Source organism: Rhinolophus sinicus, chromosome 4 (assembly GCF_057876585.1).
Source record: "Rhinolophus sinicus isolate RSI-liver-muscle chromosome 4, RSI-T2T, whole genome shotgun sequence".
NCBI lineage: Eukaryota > Metazoa > Chordata > Mammalia > Chiroptera > Rhinolophidae > Rhinolophus > Rhinolophus sinicus.
Genome location: NC_142504.1, coordinates 8,323,472 through 8,344,153, shown reverse-complemented (window position 1 = coordinate 8,344,153; position 20,682 = coordinate 8,323,472). Strand labels below are relative to the sequence as shown.

The 20,682-nt window shown below is 49.7% G+C and overlaps 1 protein-coding gene across 2 annotated transcripts in view; it reads left to right on the top strand.

The window, feature by feature from the left end:
• Nucleotides 1-15,031, top strand: part of EEPD1 (endonuclease/exonuclease/phosphatase family domain containing 1) — a 95,547-nt gene extending 80,516 nt beyond the window's left edge. Inside the window, exons 4-8 of one of the 2 annotated variants that reach the window (XM_019726319.3) lie at nucleotides 2,622-2,732; nucleotides 6,172-6,312; nucleotides 8,361-8,499; nucleotides 12,572-12,766; nucleotides 14,356-15,031. In XM_019726319.3, the coding sequence (XP_019581878.3) occupies nucleotides 2,622-2,732; nucleotides 6,172-6,312; nucleotides 8,361-8,499; nucleotides 12,572-12,766; nucleotides 14,356-14,555 (786 nt within the window). In that variant the 3' untranslated portion in view covers nucleotides 14,556-15,031. The remainder of the gene's footprint in view (nucleotides 1-2,621; nucleotides 2,733-6,171; nucleotides 6,313-8,360; nucleotides 8,500-12,571; nucleotides 12,767-14,355) is intronic. The other variant, XM_074340999.2, reaches the window with a different exon arrangement.
• Nucleotides 15,032-20,682: the final 5,651 nt, after the last annotated feature.

Here is a 20,682-nt window from a genome sequence, read left to right as displayed (position 1 = left end):
AGTAAAATAAGACCGGGTGTTATATTAATTTTTGCTCCAAAAGACGCAGTAGAGCTGATTGTCTGGCTAAGACTTATTTTCGGGAAACACGGTAGCTCCTCCCAGCACAGCAGGTGGGCCCCAGAACCTGGGGGCTTTTTAAAACCAGAGCCTCCCAGGGTGCATGCTGGGAGATTCGGGTGAGCAGCCAGGTTCGGGACCCCCTGCGTGGAGAACAGTGAAGCACCAGATGGGCAGTGGAGAGCTGCTTTTCTTTTTAGTGATTCTTGGATTCAGCTCTGATAATCACTCAGCAAGCAAATGAGTCCCCAGCAGGAAATTGGACCCTTTGTGAAGTGCATTTCCTCGCTGGATCCCTAAAGTTACAGTTGATAAATTCTGGCTGCATTTTCCAAAGTGCTTCATTTCCCATCCGAGGATGGCTACCGGCCAGGACCAGCTGGCCAAGGGAATTTATCCGAGGTGACGCCCCATCAGGAACAACGTGGTCCAAGCCACCCGGCACCTGGCAGTATGGATGGCCCAATCCAGAGAGAACACTCCCAACTCAAAGTCAGGTTAAAATTGAGGCAATTATTTCCATATTTAGCTCCAAGGAGCAGTTCCCCCCTTTTGTTTGTTCTATGTGGATTTGAAGACTGTGGTCTCCCCTTCCTGGTTCACCAGCCGATGGTTGGATGGCATCACTGGGCACTGTCCTCTGTGCCAGGTGGGTTTTATAAAGGTGACTCAGGTACACTCCCTGCCCTATGGTGTCCGCTGTTGAGGAAAGGCAGACACTGAAACAGCTAACTGTAAAATCAGCAGAACTCCTAGCACGGTGCCTAAAGGAGGCCTCCCAGCTCTCTGTCCCCCTTGCCCCATGTCATTTTCTCCACAGTGCTTGTCGCTGTAGAAATGATTGGCTGAGTACCTTGCCTCCGCTTGTGGTGTAAGCAGCATGGGAACAAAGACCAGACCGTTAGACGCTGGCATCTCTCAGCTCTTGGGTGTGAGCCACCAAGGAACCTGGGCACGAACGCGCTCTCCGCAGCTGAGCGTCCCTGGAGAGGGCTGCCGGCGATGCTGTCTGCCCACAGTCCAGCTCTGAGCTGGGGTGGATGCTTGGGGAGGGTCTGCGCAGCTGCAATGGCCCTCAAACCTCAGGAGGCATCGGAATCACCTAGAGATCTTATGGAAACACAGATTGCTGGGCCTTTCCAGGAGGTTTGGGGTGGGTCCAAAGAAGTCCTGCCAAGTTCCCAGGTGGTGCTGGTGTGGCTGGGCCCTGGACCACACTTAGAGAACCACAGGGGTGGTGCATCAGCGTGGCCATCACAGCTTACCAGGTGGATCGAATGATAGAGAGGCAGGGAGACTTCTTAGAATTCCTGCTGGAAGACGGGGCTCTGAGACAGATAACAGTGGGACGGGAGACACATGTGACAGCAGAATCATTGGGCTGCGTCAGGTGAGAAATGGGATGTGGGAGGAGAGGGAAGAGACAGAGCAGCTGGGAGGAAATGCCAGGAACTGAGATGGGCACAGGGTCAGACAGGGGAATGGCATGTTCCTGTGGGACCTGCTGGGCTTGTGGTTCTATGGAGACCTTCAGATGGAAAGGTTAGGTCCAGTGGTTGAAATACAATTCAACACTTAGGAGAGAAATCTGAGTTGCAGGTCCACCTTTGGGGACCTTTGGGATAGAGGAAGCAGAGGTGGTGGTGAGATTAGTGAAGGGCAGCTCATTGAAGAGATAGCGGTGATGCACTCAGAAGGAAGCCAGAAGGTGAGTGGAGTGTCCGAGGTGCACAAAGCAAAGAGACAGACGAGAGGGTGTCATCAGGAAGGGGTGGTACCAGATGTTGGAACCTCTCCGAAACTGAGCCCAAATCTGACAAATTCTGGGAACCCTTCAAAAGAACCAACCCCGGGAGGTAGGGTTGTGTTTGGGGCATGAGTTAGAGGAACTGGTCTACATACTTTGAAATCGGTCGTTTTTCGACTCCCTGTTTTACTTTTCCTGGGCAATTTTGCTTTGCCTTGGTGATAGAATTGCTTTGCGATTTCCACGCCCGGTTGGTGGAACACATGTGACCAAAAAGAAGTACACCTTGCAAACACCTGGGGTGTGGTAGCCCCAGTAGTAGCGCTTTCCTCTCAGAAGAAAATCCAGGTGAACAATATGGTAGTTCAGGGTGAAGCGGGGGTCAGTTTTTGCACCCCTCAGCAAAGCCCCAGGCAGACAAGACCACCATTAGTCACCTTGTTTCCTCTGCGTTCAGATACTGATCTAGACCCTCCTTGGACCTTGAATTCACCGGTTTTTACAAGGATGAAAAGGATTCTGACAGCTCATTTTGAACAATTTGTGCTAGAATGCAACAAAGAGAATTGCCTGCTATGAACTAGGAGTCCTCCGACGAGATTTATGGGTTTTGTAGCTGGACAGTTTGGTTTTTAATTTGTGGTGCTTGGGTGTAGTCCCCTGGGTCTTCGCAGACCCTGGCTTTTGAGAACACGGGGTAAAGCCCCAGCAGTCTCTGAATAAGGCCGATGAGTCAGGACCACGCATTGCCTGGCTCCTCAGGCCCCCGCCAGCTTTAGGAGGGAACACATACCTACTCCTGCTGTCTTTACAGTTCTGCACGGAGCTAAACCAGCCGATCCTGCCCAACATCCGCAAGTGGAAGGGGCCCCGGGGATGCTGGAAGGCTGTCGTTGCTGACACACCCTCGACTCAGCTCCAGAAGGTACCCTCCTCTGCAAAGCTTGCCTTTTCTTTCCACTTGTTTTAAAAATTAATTTCAGATGTACAAAACAATGTAATAGACATTTACACACCTCACAAAGTGATAACCCCTCCCCCAATCTACTACCCCTCTGACATCGTCTATAGCTGTTACCGTTCCCTTGACTCTATTCCTGTGCTGTCCTCCGCATCCCAGGACCACATATAAATATATATTCTTTCCACTTGATTGAAGCTTCCTTTTTCCTAATCACAGACATTTAAATTTTTCCTTTGCTAATATCCCTGATGCAAGTCTTGTCTTTCTGCCCATTTTTGCCATTCATTTAAAAATGCCGCCTGGTTCTCAGTTCGTGGTTAGATCGGGAATGGACTGCTGCCAAGGTGGAAATGGGAGTTTGGGTGTTGGGAGCACAGGAGAAATCCAGTCTGGAGCCAAGTAGCAAATGGGGTGTTTCTGCCCTTGGTCCTCATAACCTCTTCCCACCTCTGCCAAGTTCGTGGAGAGCCAGCCCGTCGTTGATTGATGGCTGAAAAGTTCAGGTTCACTTGAGTCATGCGTGAGGCGTTTGCTCTCGGTGGTAACTGTGCACGTGGAGTGTTCGGTGGCAATTGCAGCAGATTTTAATTTTGGATTTTCTTTCATTAGTATCACTCATGTGGCTGTATGTATACATTTTCACTCTTATATGTCATACAAGACCAGTTTTTGCTCATTTAAAATAGACTTTTGTTAGTCAATCATGAGTTGGAAACTGTGTCATCACATAATTTTCCTATAAATGCAAATGTTACATTTTTGTCTCCAATTTGGTATACCGAATATGCTTACAAACACACATGAATTGCACTTATATGAGTGATATTGAGATTTGAGGCTCTTAAATTATAAATGTATACTGGATTAAAAGTATCCAGTCATTTATCGACAGTAAGCCCTCTTTTTGGCTACTAAAAAATATGATACACATCTTATTTCTCTGGGTTTTATTTTTTGGCGGCTGGAAATGAAAACTGGTAAAGTTTTTACCACTCTAGCCCTTGGCTGCCCCTTCTTAGTCCACATAGAAATCATAACACCACCTTGCTTTTTTTGTAAATAGCACTTTACATGTATGCAGGTTCACGAGGCCCTTACAATACTCTTTATTCATTCCATGCAACAAATCATTAGAAAGGTCATTACATGCCAGGCCCTGGGTTATATGCCTGGGTTATATGGTGAGGAAAGCAGACCTAGTGAGCCAGCCCTTCTTAGTTTTACTTTAAGTAAGCCCAGGGGTGGGGGTCCTCAAACTGAGCCTAGTAGACCCCCTCCCTCCAGGAACTTAGCTTGTTGGAGGGACAAGACAGGAAACCCTACTCCCTATTGGGGTGTCAAAGCCATTGAACAATAATAGCTTGTAGTTGCGGGGAGGCCCGAGTTCAAACCACTTCAACCTCTCAGCCTCAATTCCTTCATCTGTAAAATGGGAGCAGTAACCCCTTCCTTAACGCACAGGGTGGCTGGAGGATTCAGAAAGATAATGTGCCTGGAATGCTTCATCCACAAAGCACAAGCCGGGCCCTGGCGGAGACGTTGGGCTGGCTCACACCTGGCTCAGGCTGCATGCAGCTGGGTCCAGGCCTAGCCAGCTGCTGCCAGGGACGCTTATGGGCCCAGTGTGGACACATCTCCTGGTTTCTCAAAACATGCAAATATCTAGATTTTCTTGTGAGATTTCCTGAATTTTAAATATGGGCAGATAACCCCAAAATGTTTAAACATGGTCTAACAGCCTGTATCTGCAAATCATACAAGTTCAGCCTGCAGCTGAGACAAACATGAGAAAGTGGTCACAGCAGCTGCTGTCTGTCCAGTGCCTGAAAAGACATCCAGGCGCTTTCCATCTGTCCCTCCAAAAGTCACCTAGCCCATGCGAGGTGGGGCTCAGGCCCGAACCCCGTTAGCAACCTGTGGCCTGACCACTCCCGCACCTCACATTGAGGTGTAGCTGCTCTTGTGGAGGGGGGGGCCCGCCTGAGTGGGCGGGGGGCTGGGAAAGGCCCCCAGGAGGGCAGTAAGAAGGAAGGCTCTGTACTGCTGGGAACACACGTGAGCAGGGGTAGGGGCAGCGTTTGCAGGACGGTGCCTGCTGGGTGGGCGGCTCGGGCCATGGGCGGGGGGAACCGCACAAGGTTCTTAAGCAGAAGGTGACCTGAGTGGCACTTTAGGGAGGTCACTCTGACACCACCCTTGGGAAACAGTAAGTGGGGGATAACCCTCCAGAGCTTACAGGGCAAATCCTACTTCCCTCACTGGACGCCTGGGGAAACAGGTTCAGAAAAACGGTCCAGCTCACACGCGCTCCCATGACGGAGTGACACAGGCGGCACGGAGACGCAGGTCTTCCGGTTCTTAAACTAGCACTCGCTCCCGTGGGTGCGCAAGCCGATCTTGTGACGTGTACACGTGCGCAGCAGGCAGAACCCTGTTCCCCGGCTCCTTCTTCCTTCCTCTACAACACGTGCCCATCCAGTCCGGTGCTGAGCCCAGCCGGACGTGGGGCTGGGACCCCAGCTGAAGTTGGGGACTCGGTGGAGGCCACTCAGGTTGTGCAAAGCCACTTCCTCTTTTTTCACAAGGAGCAAGTGAGCATCGCTGGCCCCTCGGGTGACGCTGCTGATCCCACAGGTTTAGGATGGGGTGGGGGTGAGGGGCTCTCCTCTTTCCACAAGGCCCCAGACATGGCAGGGGTTCAGCACCAGGCCCAGGGACCGTGCCGACTCCACCCTCTTTGTCTGCCCCACTCACTGTCCCTCTCAGCTCCGGCTCTGGGGCTTCAGACCCCAGGATGGGGCCCTGTGCACCTGTGAGGTGACCAGTCCCACCACTGGGACTGTTAGCCCCGACCTCCATGCATCCAGCAAATATTTAGCGAGAATTTACTAGGTGCCAGGCACCATTTGTTGTAAGTGGCAGCTAATCAGGAAGCAAACCCACCCTTTGGAGTCGTACAGTTGATTGTCAGCGTTGTCATTTAGCAGCTGTGGGATTTTAGGAAAGTTACTTAACCTCTCTGAGCAGCTGAGTCTTCATCTGGTAGCGGGGAGTACCAGTGGCTACCTCATGGCATGTGATGATTGAAAAGATACCTGCGGGAACAGTCTAGGCTTCCCCTCACCCCCTGCCCACAGAAAGAGAAGCGCACAGGCATCTGTGGCTGTTTGGAAAGCTCGTGGAATGGAGGAAATGGGAGGTGTGGGAAATGGGGGCGGGCAACAAGGAAGCACCGCTGGCTTTCTGGTGAGCCTTCCCTTCAGACACAGCCCTGTGCCTGTCACCTTGTGACTCCGCACAGAGCCTGCTTCTTCTGCTGTCTCCTCCTGGCCTCTCCTGCCTCTGCCCCCAACCCCAAAAAAGACCCCTCTCCAAACTAACGCCCCCTCTTCTCCCACAGGGGGCCGGGTTCGTGGGATTTCTGTGGGACGCCTCAGCGGGGGTGGAGCTGAGAGACGCTGCCGCTGCCTCGCAGGAGAGCTGGCCTGGCAACGGGCTGGGGAAGCCCACAGCTCCAAGCCCCTACCTCGCTCGCTTCAAGGTACCCACTCCATTATCACGGGGAAGGTCCACTTCTTCTGAAAAGGAAAACAAAGTCCCCTTTGATGCTGTGAGCCAGAGAAGCCTGTTTGCCTTGATTTTATTCACTCCTGGGGTTCCCTTGGCTGGTGAGCTTGTCCAGGGCAGGAATGAGAGGGATGGGGGGGGGCGGGGGGGGGGCTCAGACTCCATCTCTCCATCTGGGCAGGAAGGAGATCAGGTGGCTGGCTCCCAGACCTGACACACATCAAAGTCACTTGGGGGAGATGTCCTTAAAATCAGGGGTTCCTGGCGCTACCCCAGACTTTCTGGGACAGGGCCCAGGACTGCCCGTTTTTCAAAAGTCCCTTGAGAGCTTTTTCAGCCCTCCTGGCACTGGTTAATGGGGTCCAGCGCTTAGAAAGCACTGGCGAGAGGGCAGCAGAACTGGGATCATTTGGGTTTGGAGGGGTGTCAGGAGGAGCCTCTGGGCTGTGGGACCAGCCCCATAACTGACATCTCCAGAAGAGCCCTCACCCACGTGTGAGTCTGTGTGTCACCAGAGTCATGAGCACTGAGCTGAGCTCTCTCCCCGATTCCTGGATGCCCCTGGGAAGAGTTAATGAACAGCAGCCAGTCAGACGCTGGGCTGCAGGACAGAGGAGAGGCCAGCAGCCAGAACAGATCACCAAGTCGGCAATCAGTTGACCTTACTGCATAGCACTTACTTGTGGAAGCACAGGGTGGGGCAAGAGTGGTCTCTTGCAACAGAGCCAAGCGAGCCACCCACTGGGCATTTAGGACGTCCCCACTCTGTGTGCTCCTGAGCAGTTCTGGAGCCTGAGAGATGCTCAAACCCCAGCCCATGTGTGGGGGGATGTGTTGCCTCTGGTTGGGATCTCACCCCAGTTTCTGCCCCTTTCACACCTGTAGTTGTGGAGTTGCTGGGATTCCATGAGCACACACATACCTGGGGGTGTCTGGCGGTTGCACTTGTGATACTGATGTGTAAACCAGCCAGGTATCATCTTTACAACCTAACGACACTTGGGTCTCTTTTTTATGTAAAGTGGTTACTGGCTTTGCAGGCTGTTTTTAATGGCCAATGAGAAAATGCTCACCTGTCACGAATGATTGACCCAAATCCTCTAAATAAAGCAGTCCCCCAGGCAGGCGCTCAGCCTCTTCATGTCACACTCGTGGGCAGGCAGATACAGCACAGAGATATGGCTTCCCTCTCCAGGCGGGGTTTCCCTGTGGTCAGAGCCCCAGCTGCAGCTCTCCCAGCTGGGTGGTGGTGGTGGCAAACTGGGGTCACATCTGTAAGACAACTGGGCAGCTGCTACTTCCCAGGGGCTCCCCCTGCATCACCCGTCTTCCAGCAGTGTTTGTTGTTTGTTGCCATGACAAACTGAAGGCAGGATTGCCAAACCCCAGCAGCTGAGCAATGCTGCTGTGCTCAGGACACCAACTCTGTCTTCACCTTGCGTGCCTGTACCCACGGCCCTGCATGGGGACGCAGGACTGGGGCAGAGCCTCTGCTGCCAGCGTGGCCAGCTCTGGTTCACAACATGTTTGAAATCTGGTGAAAGTGAATATTGGGCAGTGTCTCCAGAGAGAAAAGAGCTCAGACGGGGTGGGTGGGATGGTGGGGATGGGAGGAGCAGGAAGTAGTTCCCAGCACAGGGTCCTGGCAGGGGGATGCAGGCTGGTCCTGCAGGTAAGAGCCCCAGGTGTTTTTTAACAGCCATCTGCCAGACCTCATTCTCCTCCTTTACAGTTGCTCAGGAGGAGAAAAAACCCCTGACATTTCCAGATGTGCCATGTTCCGGCCATAAGGAGGAGCGGGGGTGCCGTGTAAGGGGGTGGACTGATAAAACAAACGAGGTCTCAGTCCCGCAAGTGCCTGGACAAACTTATGGTGACTGTCATGCACTGTGTCCTGGGTGGGAGCCAGCCTTATGTTTACTGTCGGCACCATTGTGTGTGGGGCTATTCGTGAGTGGGTGCTGACGAATACAGGAAATGGCCTCTAAGTCCATCCCTGACACTTTGTTTCCTCTCGTCCAGGTGGGAAGTAATGACCTGACCCTGGTGAACCTCCACCTGGCAACCCTGACCCTCCCTGGGGGTGAGAATCCAAGCAAGAATCACAGTGACAGCCACCGCTTAGCCAGCTTCGCACAGACCTTGCAGGAAACGCTGAAAGGTAGGCAACTTTCTCCGTGGCTGGGCCAACAGCCCCCACTCCTGCAGGGCAGGCTGGTGGTGTGGCCTCTTCCCAGTGTCTCCCCACCCCTTCGGCTGGCCGTGCTGTCAACAGCAATGCACCGTGAAGGCACAGGAGACGCTCACACCTCCCGCATCTTCTGCAGCCTGGCCAGCCGTGTGCATGGTGACATTTTTCTCTGTGGGCCTGGCGTGCACGTTCCGCAGTATGGCTCTGTGCCTCTTCTTTGACAGAATTGATTAGGGGGAAAAATAATTGATGACACCCTCCCGTGACAACTCATCCTGTGTTCAACTGCCTCACGTGTGCCACTGTGGTGGTGCCACCTGCAGATTTGCAGTTGCTATTCTTGTGAGACAGCTGGTGACAAGGGGCGTAGGAAAGTCCTGATGAGCAGTACACTGAGATTTTCTCCCTGGTGGGTGGGGTACGGATCGTGCTGAAGAGCCCGGAAGCTCTCGGGGAAGCTGGGTTATCACCTCAGCTCCTTTGGCAGTTGTAGGACCTCAGCAAGCACCACACCCCTCCAAGCTCCGTCTGATGGGGAACTGATGGTACTAACCTTACAGGGAGCCTGGGGGCTCGGTAACTGTGGAAGGATCAAGCACATAGTAGGTGCTCAGCGGACATGAGTTGACTTCAAAACTATCAGAGGTATTAAGAGAACATTAAAAGAGCAGAACTTCAGAAGGAAGGTGGGCTCTCTGTTTCCCATGCTCTGCCCCCAACAACACAAAAGTGTTTTTTTGTGTGGTTTACCAGAAGGAAAAGTTAACACAGCTGTAAAGAAGGGTGTTTTCAATTTGGTGTGGTTTTTTGGAGTGCTGACCTTCTCTGGGTGAGGCTTTACAGCCTGGAATTCTCTGCCATATTCTCTAGCTTTCTAAGCCTTTTCCTTGTTAAATTGGCCCCTCACAATGGGTGATTCATGAAGATTCGGCTTCAAAAATAGTTTTGTCAAACTATAGTCTTACATTTAAAGATTTTTCCATTGTAGTAAAATATACATAATATAGAATTTAGTTATCTTAACCTACAGCTCAGTGGCATTAAGCACATTCACACTGTTTGACCACCATCACCACCATCCATCTCCAGAACTTTTTCATCTTCCCAAACTGAAACTCTGTATCCCTTCAACACTAACTCCCCTTCTTCCCACTACACCCCCGCCCCCCCGGAGTCCCCAGCAACCAACGTTCCACTTCCTATCTGTATGAATTTGCCTACTCTGTGTAACTCATATAAGTGGAATCGTGGACTATTTGTCCTTTTGTGTCTGGCTTATTTCATTTAGCCTAATGTCTTCCAATTTCCTCTGTGTTGTAGCAGAACTTCCAGAACTTCCTCTTTTTAAGGCCAAGCACTATTCCATTGTGTACACACACACACACACACACACACACACACACACCACATTTTGCTTATTTATCCATCGGTCAATGGATACTTGGGTTGTTTCCATCTTTTCACTGTTCGGAATATTGATCTGCCACTTACATTTTGCACCAGGCTGTGCTACAACCAGTGTTCTACTTAAACGATGAGTCTTTGGGCTAAAAAAGGAACAGCTACGTGGGAAATCGTTCACCTGCAGTTAGTCTCTAAGCTATTAAAAACTAGGACTTGATAGCTTTTCAAATCTGTGGCCATTTCTATTGTTCTCAACCTCAAGCTTTCCTTTCCTTTCCGTGGAAGCAGAGAGGGAAGATGCCAGTTGTATCTCCTCTGATAACCTTAGGCACTCACTGTTGTTTTCTGATATCCAGGGAGTGGTCAGGGTTTCATCAGAAAAGCTGGGCAGGTTAGTGTTCCAAGTCACCAAGGGACTGTTGACGCACAGCCTGGCTTGGCCTTGACATGTCCAGGGATGGACAGGGCCTCACGTCGCCTGCTTGTAACTGGTACTTCATTGTTGACTATTGACACAACAGACACAAGGATTCAGGAAGTGCTCCAGTCGGCCCAAGGTGCAACCGGGTAAATCAATCGGCATAGGCAGTTCAGCTGAAACAAAGACTAAACCCTTATTCTCCAGGCTCCTATCAGAGCAAATAGAACTGATTTCATGAGCAAACTTGGGGCCTTTCTGCCTTGATCTGGAATGTGCGTCCAGGATGACGTCAGTTGTATTGCACTAGTCGTCTGATGGAATTTTCTCCTCTGAGACCCCGCGGGGCTTGCTCTGCGGGAGTGATACAGGCCACAGAGTCTCTAACTACCGCTTGGCATCTGCGTAGGACCATCCCTCAGTGGGGACCGGCTTCTGTTAACGTCACTGACATTTTATAAATCTAGCAACTCGAGGAAATTGGCCCCAATCATTCTCTTTTCACTTCTGGGAACCAAGGGAACAACTAAGCAGCCCAACCCAAGGGGAAACTTTCTGGGAGAATTTAGGCCTCTGCACATCTGAGATTCTCAGTGATAAGAACTGTCTCGATGGCATCACCATTGCCGACTTAACCGAAGGATGAGTTGTAAAAATCCTGTTGAAAAGAGAGCTATTTATTTTCATAAATAAAAAATAAGAAAGAGTTGTTAATTTTCATTCCTGAAGTTACACAGATCTGGGTTTATTGACCCTGGACAACCAGCCTCTATCTCTCCTGGTTTCAGAATTGTCCTTTTCAGCCTGAACTTCTTCAGGTCTACGTTCCAGTGAAAGTCTCTCATTCTAGTGAACCTTCTGCCTCCGTCTTTTATAACCTTCAGTTTTCCTTGGTCATCGATAAATGTAGCATCTTTCTCTTCTTTTCTTTCAGAAGTAAATTGCACCTTAGTTCTGAGGTTTCCATTCGCCCGTTTAGTCCGCATGTGTTTATCGAGCAGGTGCTGTACCAGCCAGTGTGCCAGGCACCTGGGATTTTCCAGTGAACAGCCGCCCGTGTCCTCGTGACTCTAACATTCTAGCTCTATGTTAAGAGCCCTGCACTTGAGGGCTGACTCAGTGACTTTGGGCGAGCCCGTCAACCTCTTGGAGCCTCCGCAGAGAGGGTCTGGCCGACAGAAAGGGTTCAAGGGATAGTCATTAACACTGGCCAGGTATGAGATGTAGTCAGTATTATTCTCAAGTCAGCTTTCCTGTTGGAAGTTGGCAGTGATTTCTCAAGACAGCTTAGGCTCACGCTGCTCTGGGTGCCAAGGTTGTCCGGATCGAGTCTGTGGGGTACATCTCTTGGTACACAATGGAGCTGCAGGAAAGTCTTCCATCCAATCACGTCCCCTAGAGGAGGGTAATCTGCAGTGCACGCGTGCCCTCTGCTGGTGGCTTCTGTCATTTCACTTTAGATTTCTTCCCTTCTTGAGAAACGCTGCTCCTGGTAGCATGGCTCCCTGAAGGGAACCTTGAGACAAAATAGTGATGGCTGAGCAGTTGATGGAAATCCCTCAGAGCTTAGCTGGGGTCCATGTCTTTTCAGAATGTCTGCTCACTTGGGAAATTCTTCATTACTATCTCACTTGCTAGTGTAAATCAAACCATGGGAGAAACGTTGAAAATATTGTAAGGAGAAAAGCTCTCTACTTTGGCCCTGTATTAGTCCGCTAAGGCTGCCATAACAAAATACCACAGACTGGGTGGCTTATGCCACAGAAAGTTATTTTCTCACAGTTCTGGAGGCTGGAAATCCAAGATCAAGGTGTCAGCAGGGTTGGTTTCTTCTGAGACCTTTCTCCTTGGCTCGTAGATGGCCATCTTCTCCCTGGGTCTTCACGTGGTCTTCCCTTTGTGCTCAATAAATGTTTGTTGAGCTTCCATTAACTCTAAACAAGACCCTTAGGCCTTTTTCTGCTGTGATATTTGGAACACGTAAGCTACAATAGCTCTCTGTATCACACTGCCCCCCATTTCCAAGTCTGTTACCTACTTTTAAAGGTTTTTTGCGGAAGGAATTTGGAAAAACTGGGAGAATGAGAACCACACCACAGTCCTAACGCTGGGCAGATGCATCAGAGAATTGCGACCCACATGCACGGGCTGCATTCAGCGTTGGGTGCATGCACTTCCCTCCACCTCGTCCATTCCCGATTGTCTTTCTTCCACTTCCAGGAGAGAAAGACGTGGTTGTTTTAGGGGATTTCGGCCAGGGGCCAGACAGCAGTGACTATGATATCTTGAGGAAAGAAAAATTCCACAGCCTGATCTCTGCACACACCTTCACAAACATCAGCACCAAGAACCCTCAAGGCTCCAAGTCTCTGGACAACATCTGGGTCAGTAAAAGCCTGAAGAAGGTTTTCACAGGTAAGGCAGGCGCCACTGGTTCTTTCTCCTGAAACCTGTCTGAACTGACAGTTCCGGATTGCTGGGGTTGAACAGGAGTCAGGAGTTATCTTACTTCCTCTGTGGGCATTTATGGGGTTATCCTTTAGGTGACTATATAATTATCATCCAAACTGAGCCATTTTTAAGAAGGAAGGTGGGTGTGAGGAATAATTAAAAGGCACTCACTGGTCTACAACAAGGGTACACTGAGTGTGTCCCCGGCAGAGTTGGTTATAGGCTAGCAGAGACCCTCTTCAGAAATGAGCTGATAACTTATGCTAATTTATGGACCCTCGGTCAATCAGGCAAAACATTCCACGAGCTCTGTCACCTTCAGGTGCTGTGTTGTGGCCTGGGGTTTACCGACACTCAGTGGCCTGAGGAGCCGCAATTAGGGGTGAGCAGACATGTCACATATTGTCACAATAGGATGGGAGAAGTATTTAGACAGGAGCCCGCAAGGACTAGGGTATGGTGGGTAATCTCAGCACTGAAAAGCAGGCCCGGCCCCCAAACCAGTAACCTTCTGAGATTACTGTTTTGGGTCAGAAAACAGTTAGAAATATGGATATATGGGAGAAACAGTAGGGTCTTTTGCTGGAAAACAAGAACCCTGGTTCTCAGTCCTGCCTGGAAGCTTTATAAACACCAGCAGCTGCCCGTTATACTTCTGAAAACATTTACACATTTAAAAAGTACCAGTTCTGGGGTCCATTGTGTGACTGACATGCAGCCACGGCTGAGGTCCTTAGGACGAGAATTTCCAGTCCTGGACCCTGGTTTCCTGTTGGACTGTGGTGTGGGAGCACCCGGAGGATGAGAGAAGTGACAATCGTGAAACTAGGTGAGACGCCGTTTGCAGAAGTGCCCTGATTGCCAGGCAGGCCGGCGGGAGGCAGTTTCACACCAAGACAGCCGGGCAGGCCAGGCAGGCCACAGCTCAAACCAGAACCAGGCCTGGGTCCACGTACACTGACCGCGACCTCCCTCCTCACTGGGGCCGCAGCAGTGCTTTCTAAGCTCTGTACTGGCTTTTGTAACTATTTCTGTTACTGTTTTCCACATGTGCCTCCTGCTTCCTATACTAGTTCTAAATTTTTATTTTTTAGATGCCTTTCCTTGCTCATAAACCTCTGTAACGTTCCCTTTTTTACCCTTTTTATAGAACTGATTCCTGCCCCCTCACCACCACCCTTATTGTCTTTGCTTTGTAAAATAGGACCTTCGCTTTAAACATCTTTGTGAGACATGTGTCCCTGTGTCACTTACTCTTGCTGGTCCGATGAGAAGGGGTGTGTGGGGAGGCGGCAGCCAGCCATGCTGACGGGTGTGTGAATGCGCAGGTGGCCTGGACTCGTAGTTTCAGTGCCGAAATGGTAAACCCTCATGGTCCAGAGGATCAGATTGCCCGAGATGTGTGGTGTGCACGGCCAGCCAGACAACTGAGGGGTATTGTCGGGGAACCCAGCCCTGCCCACCTGCAATGCTGGTCTCCACCTGCCAGCCTGTGACTCTGCCCCCCACACCCCCATCCTGATTTCTGGGTCTCTTTTTCCCTCTCCCTTCAGGTCACTGCGCTGTTGTGAGAGAAGGCCTCACGAACCCTTGGATTCCGGATAACTGGTCCTGGGGCGGGGTGGCTTCTGAACACTGCCCTGTGCTAGCCGAGTTTTACACTGAAAAGGACTGGAACAAGAAGGAAGGGCCTCGGAATGGCAACGGGGTCACCTTGGAGCGAAGCGAAGCCAACATGAAGCACGAGCGATGATGACACCACGTCGGGTTCTCTACCCTCTGACCCCATGGGCACAAGTGGATGTCAGCCCTTCCTGGCCAGGACACCGCGTCGTCATTCTGACCGCGTCGGCACCTGGGCTCTGGCCTGCCTGCTTGCCTTGTGGACGTTTCTGGACCTCTCACAGGGCAGGGAGGCTCCAGGCGGTCTAATCAGAAGCCCAGCGGAGAACGGAAGTGTCTTCTAGTCTCTGCTGACCACCTCAGCCGACTCGGGCTGGCCGTCCTGCCACCTAGACTGCAGCGCGGAGAACAGTCGTGGAGGCTGCCGGGAGGGAGCCTGCGAGCGTCTGGGGCTGCCAGGGTCTGAGCAAGGCCACACGCTCTCGTCTGTGACCTTCTGGCTGCACATGACATAAAGCTTCTAAGTGTGATTGAGCAGTCTTCTCAAATATTTTGAGTGGTGATTTTTAGTTTTGTTTTGAAAAAATAAAACCGACATGAACCTGCCTGGCTGCAGTGAGAGCCTGGGGGTGGGTCCCCAGCTGCAGGTGTCTTGTGCCCACTTGTGGTGCCTCTGTGGGGTCCTGATGTCCAGAGGGGTCCTGAATGCAAAGCACCCCCTCCGGGGAGTCTGCTCCTTTACATCCCCTGCCTTTCAGAGGTGCCTCGCACACCCCATCCAGCCCCTGAGACTCTATCAAATCTTCGAATCTAAGTCTCCCTGCCATCCCAGCCTTCATCCTCTGACACCTGTGCTGGACCGTTTTCACGTGCCCCAGGCACTCAGCGTAAGTTCCCTCGTGCTGGACAAGAAGTCTCTCAGACCGTCCTTTCCTGTCCCGCCCCACCTCTCTGTCAGTCAGCTTCCGAGCCCAGAGCCTCCCTCATCTGTTGGCTCTGGATCCACAGGCAAAGCCATCCGCCCCTGCGTCTTCCATTGCCTGTTAAGAAAACCGCGGGTCCCTTTAATAAAACCGAGCTCTGAGCCCCAGGCTGGTGATGCCTGGAGATGCTGCCCTAGGGTGAGAGCGCCAGACCCTCCCGGCCCAGCTCGCTGCCTAGACTCCCTCCCTGCTGCTCCCCCCACCGCACAGCTGAGCCCAGGCGGGGGCAGGGAAGGCAGCCTGTACCAAAGGCTTAAGGAGGGGAAAGAAACCACCCAGGGACTCATAAAAGCTGACTTGTGTGGCTATAAGGTAGAGCTTCCTCATAGTCAGTTTGTGGGGCAGATGGGGACCGCCCTGCCGGGCCCCGCCTGGTAGAAGCCAGCAGCCTTGCCTCTTGGGAAGACCCTTAGGTAGGTCTGGACACATACAAGGAAGTCCAGAGCGAGGAGAGAAGTGACAGCATGAGCTCTCTTGCCTGGCCGAGGATACCCTCTGGGCTCCACCTCCTGCCTGACACCTGCTCCTTTTCCCAGTGGATAGGCCTCTGGGACGTCTGCCTTTCCCAGGAAGAGCCCCACCCCGCCCACAGGTGTGCATGCTTAGCCTAAGCGGTCTTCAAGGACCTGTGTGTGCGGCCTGAAGGCAGGCACAGGGGAGTGGAGCTGGGGAAGGAAGGGACGCGGAAGGGAACAGGCACTGCCTGCCTGTGAGTGTCACACGTCTGGGGATGTACACAGCTAACCTTAGGACATTCTTCGAGGATTCCAGGCTGATGCCATCACCCCCACTTTACAATTAAGTAACCTACCTGGGCTTCACAACCGGTAAGTGACGAAGTTGGGATTCGAACTCGGCTCTGTCTATCTCCAAGGGCCTTGTTTTAAATGTTCTTTAGGGGACAGCCTGACAATGAAGAATAAGCACAGAATAACGTGTGTAGCAGAGGTATAAAGTGTTATGTGACTCCCAGGATGGAGTGAGGATGATTTCACCTGGGGAGAAATCTGAGGCATCTTTACAGGGAAGGAGTCTCTTACATGGGTAGAACTGGGGGACGCAGTGGCTGAGCGAGAGATGGCATTCTCTGTGAGGGCAGGATGTGGGGGGCACTGTGGCAAGAGCTTAGTGTGTTACGGGGAAAAGACTAAACAGAGCCAAAGGCCAGACCTTAAAAGGCAGCAGGCTAAGGGGTGGGGAGGCTCTGGGGAGCCCTTGCAGGCTGTGTGCAAAGCCACGAGAGGAAAGGCTGCAGCAGCAGTGCATACAAGGAAAGTGCGGGGTGGTGGGGTTTGTGACGCTATTTATTGCTACATGCTCCCTCTGCTAAGGACTTCGTGGAGCGGTTGGAGCCAGGAGTAGTCACACCTGGGACGGGCTGGGGGCAAGAGCAGATGCGGGCTCTGGGGAGCAGTGGAGTGGCAGACAGACGCGGTGTCCGGTGTTGTCTCTGCCTTGGGTGCGGGGCTGGACCGAAATGATCTCCATGGGAGCTGGAGCCACGTCTGTCCGGGGGAATGGTTGTTGTGCTGACTTACCTGTGAAGGGGGATCACTGTATCAACGCCGGCATGTCCTGAGGCTGGGTGGTAAAGCACTTGGCGTGTGCGGCAAAGCCAGCTGCCCATGGGCACATGGCGGTTCCTTGCGCTCTCTGTCCACATCCAAAGGGAACTCGGAGGTGTCCAAGAACTTCCTCTTTGTTGGGTTAAGAAGAGAAATCAGGAAAAGGACCAGATTTGGGAGAAATGCTGAGCTCTCTTTTGGACAAGTTGCACTCAGGTGGCTGTAGGACAAGTGTCCAGGCAGTTAGAACCAGGCGGGGACATGTGTCTTTCCACAGCCTTGCAGGATTGGTTTCCTGTGCTCCCGTCAAGACTGGGATGTCCCTCCATGAGGACACATGTCCTGTCAGGCCTGCCTACCAGCCAGGCTGTGTACACCTGGAGGCGCCGAGCCAATTCTTGAGGAGAATAATCACGATAATCCTAACTGTGATGATTGTTGGAGGGCAGCGATCCCGTTGTCTGGTGTTATGGGTTGAATTATGCCCCCCCCCAGAAAGATATGTAGCAGTCCTATCCCCTGGAACCTCAGAATGTGACTTGATTTGAAAACAGGGTCATTGCAAATATGGTAAGATGAGGTCACACTGGAGTAGATTGCCAGAGAATTTTCTAGAAGTCCTGTCTTTTCATATTTCTCTCACAGAGGGCTCTCCTGGTGGCAAGCAGTAGTCAGACTGAGTAGTTTCAGTGCCGAGAAAGCCCAGGCAGATTGGACCTGTGAGCCTCACAGGCAGCTTCCGGAAGGACTCTGGAGACAAGAGCCCCACTTGTCATCCTCAACATACAGTGTGTTCAGTTCTTGAAGCTGGTAGGTCCCTGACAAATCTAGTCACATATCTAACCCCTAAGCTCCTCAGATGTTTGTGCAAAGGCCCTGGAGAAATCCCGGTTTACAGGAGGTCTGTTGACCTGGGGGTCTGAGGTGAGGAGTGAGGCCTCTGTGTGACCTGCAGGATTTTATTTGAAGATAGCCCAGAAGCTTAAAGGGATGGAAAGCTGCGTTGTTATTTGGTGTCTTGGGTCTGGGACAGAAGGCCACAGGCTCTTTGTAGATCAAAGCAAGATGGGGCTTGAGATTAGAAATTGTGAGTTCCCTCGCAGATGACTCAGAAACAATGGGGACCTCAGTCTGTCGGCCATTGTCGGCCACTGAACTGAGAAATTGCTTCGGCCAGAGGATCTCGTGCCTTTCCCCAGTATCATCTTCTCTCCCATTTCTCTGAAAGGAAAACACTGCTTTTACTGAGAAGTGTCGTAGGTCAGCATGTTGGGAAGTTGCGGAGGATAAAATAGCATGTGAATGTCAAGTTGCCTGCATCTCACATACATACATTGCTTGTTTCAAAGAGACACGTTAAAATGTTATTGAAGATCTCTCAAGACTGAGGAGAGGATGTAACACGCTTCAGCATATAATCTGTACATTTATACACAGAGTGTGTATATTGTTTTACAGCCCAACTCATCTCAAGGAATTTTATGACAAACTCGACAGTGACAGATTTAAATCAGACCAAAAAAGAAACAGATTTTGGAACAGGCCTGCAGGAGACTTCAGTAACACTTTCTCTTGAGTTCTTTAGGGTGATAAACAAATCTTTCCTCAAAGAGTTATGCTTGCTTAAAACCAGAGTGTGGGTTTAGATTTAGCTCCAAGGATCAACCAGCAAGATTAATGGTTGCTTAAAATAAAATACTGAAAGGGAGAAGAGCTGGTAGAGTCAAAAAAAAATAAAATAAAATAAAGGGCTCCTCGTCCCTCTAGTGGGCAGCTGTGGAGTGGCACTCAGAAATTCACTCAACTCTTGGTGCTCAAATAACTCACCTTAGAATCAGACACAAAAGAGTCAAATCTTATGTTTAAGTCTTTAACCCAGGTTGATTTTTGTGGTGTAGGACAGGTGTTTAATTTCATTCTTCTCTATGTGAATATCATTTTCCCGATGTCATTTGTTGAAGAGATTATCCTTTCCCTCTTGAGTATTCTGGGGTTTCAATTCTGTTCCGTTGGTCTGTGTGTCTAGTTTTATGTCAGTACCATCCTGTTTTTACTACTGTTGCTTTGTAGCATAGCTTGAGATCAGGAAGTGTGATACCTCCAGCTTTTTTGTTCTCAGGATTGCTTTGGCTATTTGGGGTCTTTTGTAGTTCTATATGAACTTTAGGAATTTTTTTTTCTTTCTATTTCTATTTAAAAAAAATGCCATTGGAATTTTGCTGGACATTGCATTGAATCTACAGATAGCGTTGGATAATATGGACATTTTTACAATATTAAGTCTGATCCATGACATGGGTTATCTTTCCATTTATTTGTCTTCAATTTCTTTATAAAAGTCTTGTCATTTCAAGTATATGGATCTCCTTGGTTAAATCTATTCCTAAGTATTTTGTTTTTGATAATATTGTGAATGGGATTTTCTTTTTCATATATTTCATTGTTAGTGTATGGAGATACAACTGATTTTTGTATGTCGGTTTTGTATCCTGCAACTTTACTGAGTTTGTTGATTAATGATTAATTCTAAGGTTTTTTGGTGTTTTTTTTTTTGTGTGTGTGTGTGTGTGTGTGGAATCTTTAGTATTTTCTTTATATAAAATCACAACATCTGCAAATAAAGAAAATTTTAGTTCTTTTCCAATTCGGATGCCTCTTCTTTTTCTTGCCTGATGACTCTGGGTAGGACTTCCAGTGCTGTGCTGAATAGGAGGGATGAGAGCGGGCATCCTTGTCTTCTTCTTGATCTTCAAGGATAAACTTTCAACCTATACTTGTTGAGCACGATGTTGGCTTTGGGCCTGTCCTACATGGCTTTTATTATGTTGAGCTGCTTCTTTCTATACCCAGTTTTTTGAGAACTTTTATCATGAAGGGATGTTGAATTTTGTCAAATGCTTTTTCTGTATCTATCGAGATTTTTATCTTTCATTCTATTAATGTGATGCTTTACACTTATTGATTTGTGTGTGTTGAACTATTCTTGCATCCCTGGGATAAATCCTACTTGGTCATGGTGTCATGATCCTTTTAATGTTCTGTTAAATTCGGTTTGCTAGTATTTTGTTAAGAATTTTTGTTGAGAATACATTAATTGGGGAAATTGGCCTGTAGTTTTCTTGCAGTAGTATCCCTCTCAGGGTTTGGTATCACAGTAATGCTGGAATGAATTTGGGAGTATTCCCTCCTATTCACATTTTTTGAAAGAGTTTGAGGAATGGCATTAATTCTTTAAATGTTTGGTAGAATTCACCAGGGAAACCCTCTGGTCCTGGGCTTTTATTTGTTAGATTTTTTATTACAGATTCAATCTCCTTACTCATTACTGATCTGTTGAGATTTTCCTTTTGTTCCTTAGTTGTAGTAGATTCCGTGTTTCTAGGAATTTATCCATTTCTTCTAGGTTATTGAATTTGTTGGCATTTGTTCAGTCTTTCATGATCCTTTGTATTTCTATAGTATCAGTTGTAATGTCTTTTTTCATTTCTGATTTTGATTATTTTTTCTTAATCTAAAGTTTTGTCAGTTTTCTTTCTTTTCAAAAAACGAACTTAGTGCTGTTGATCTTTCTATTGTTTTTTCTTCTCTTTCATTTATTTCTGCTTTTATCTGTATTTCTTTCTTTTTTGTTAACTTTAGACTTAGTTTGTTTTCCTAGTACCTTGAGGTGTAAATTTAGGTTGTTGTTCATTTGATATTTTTATTAACG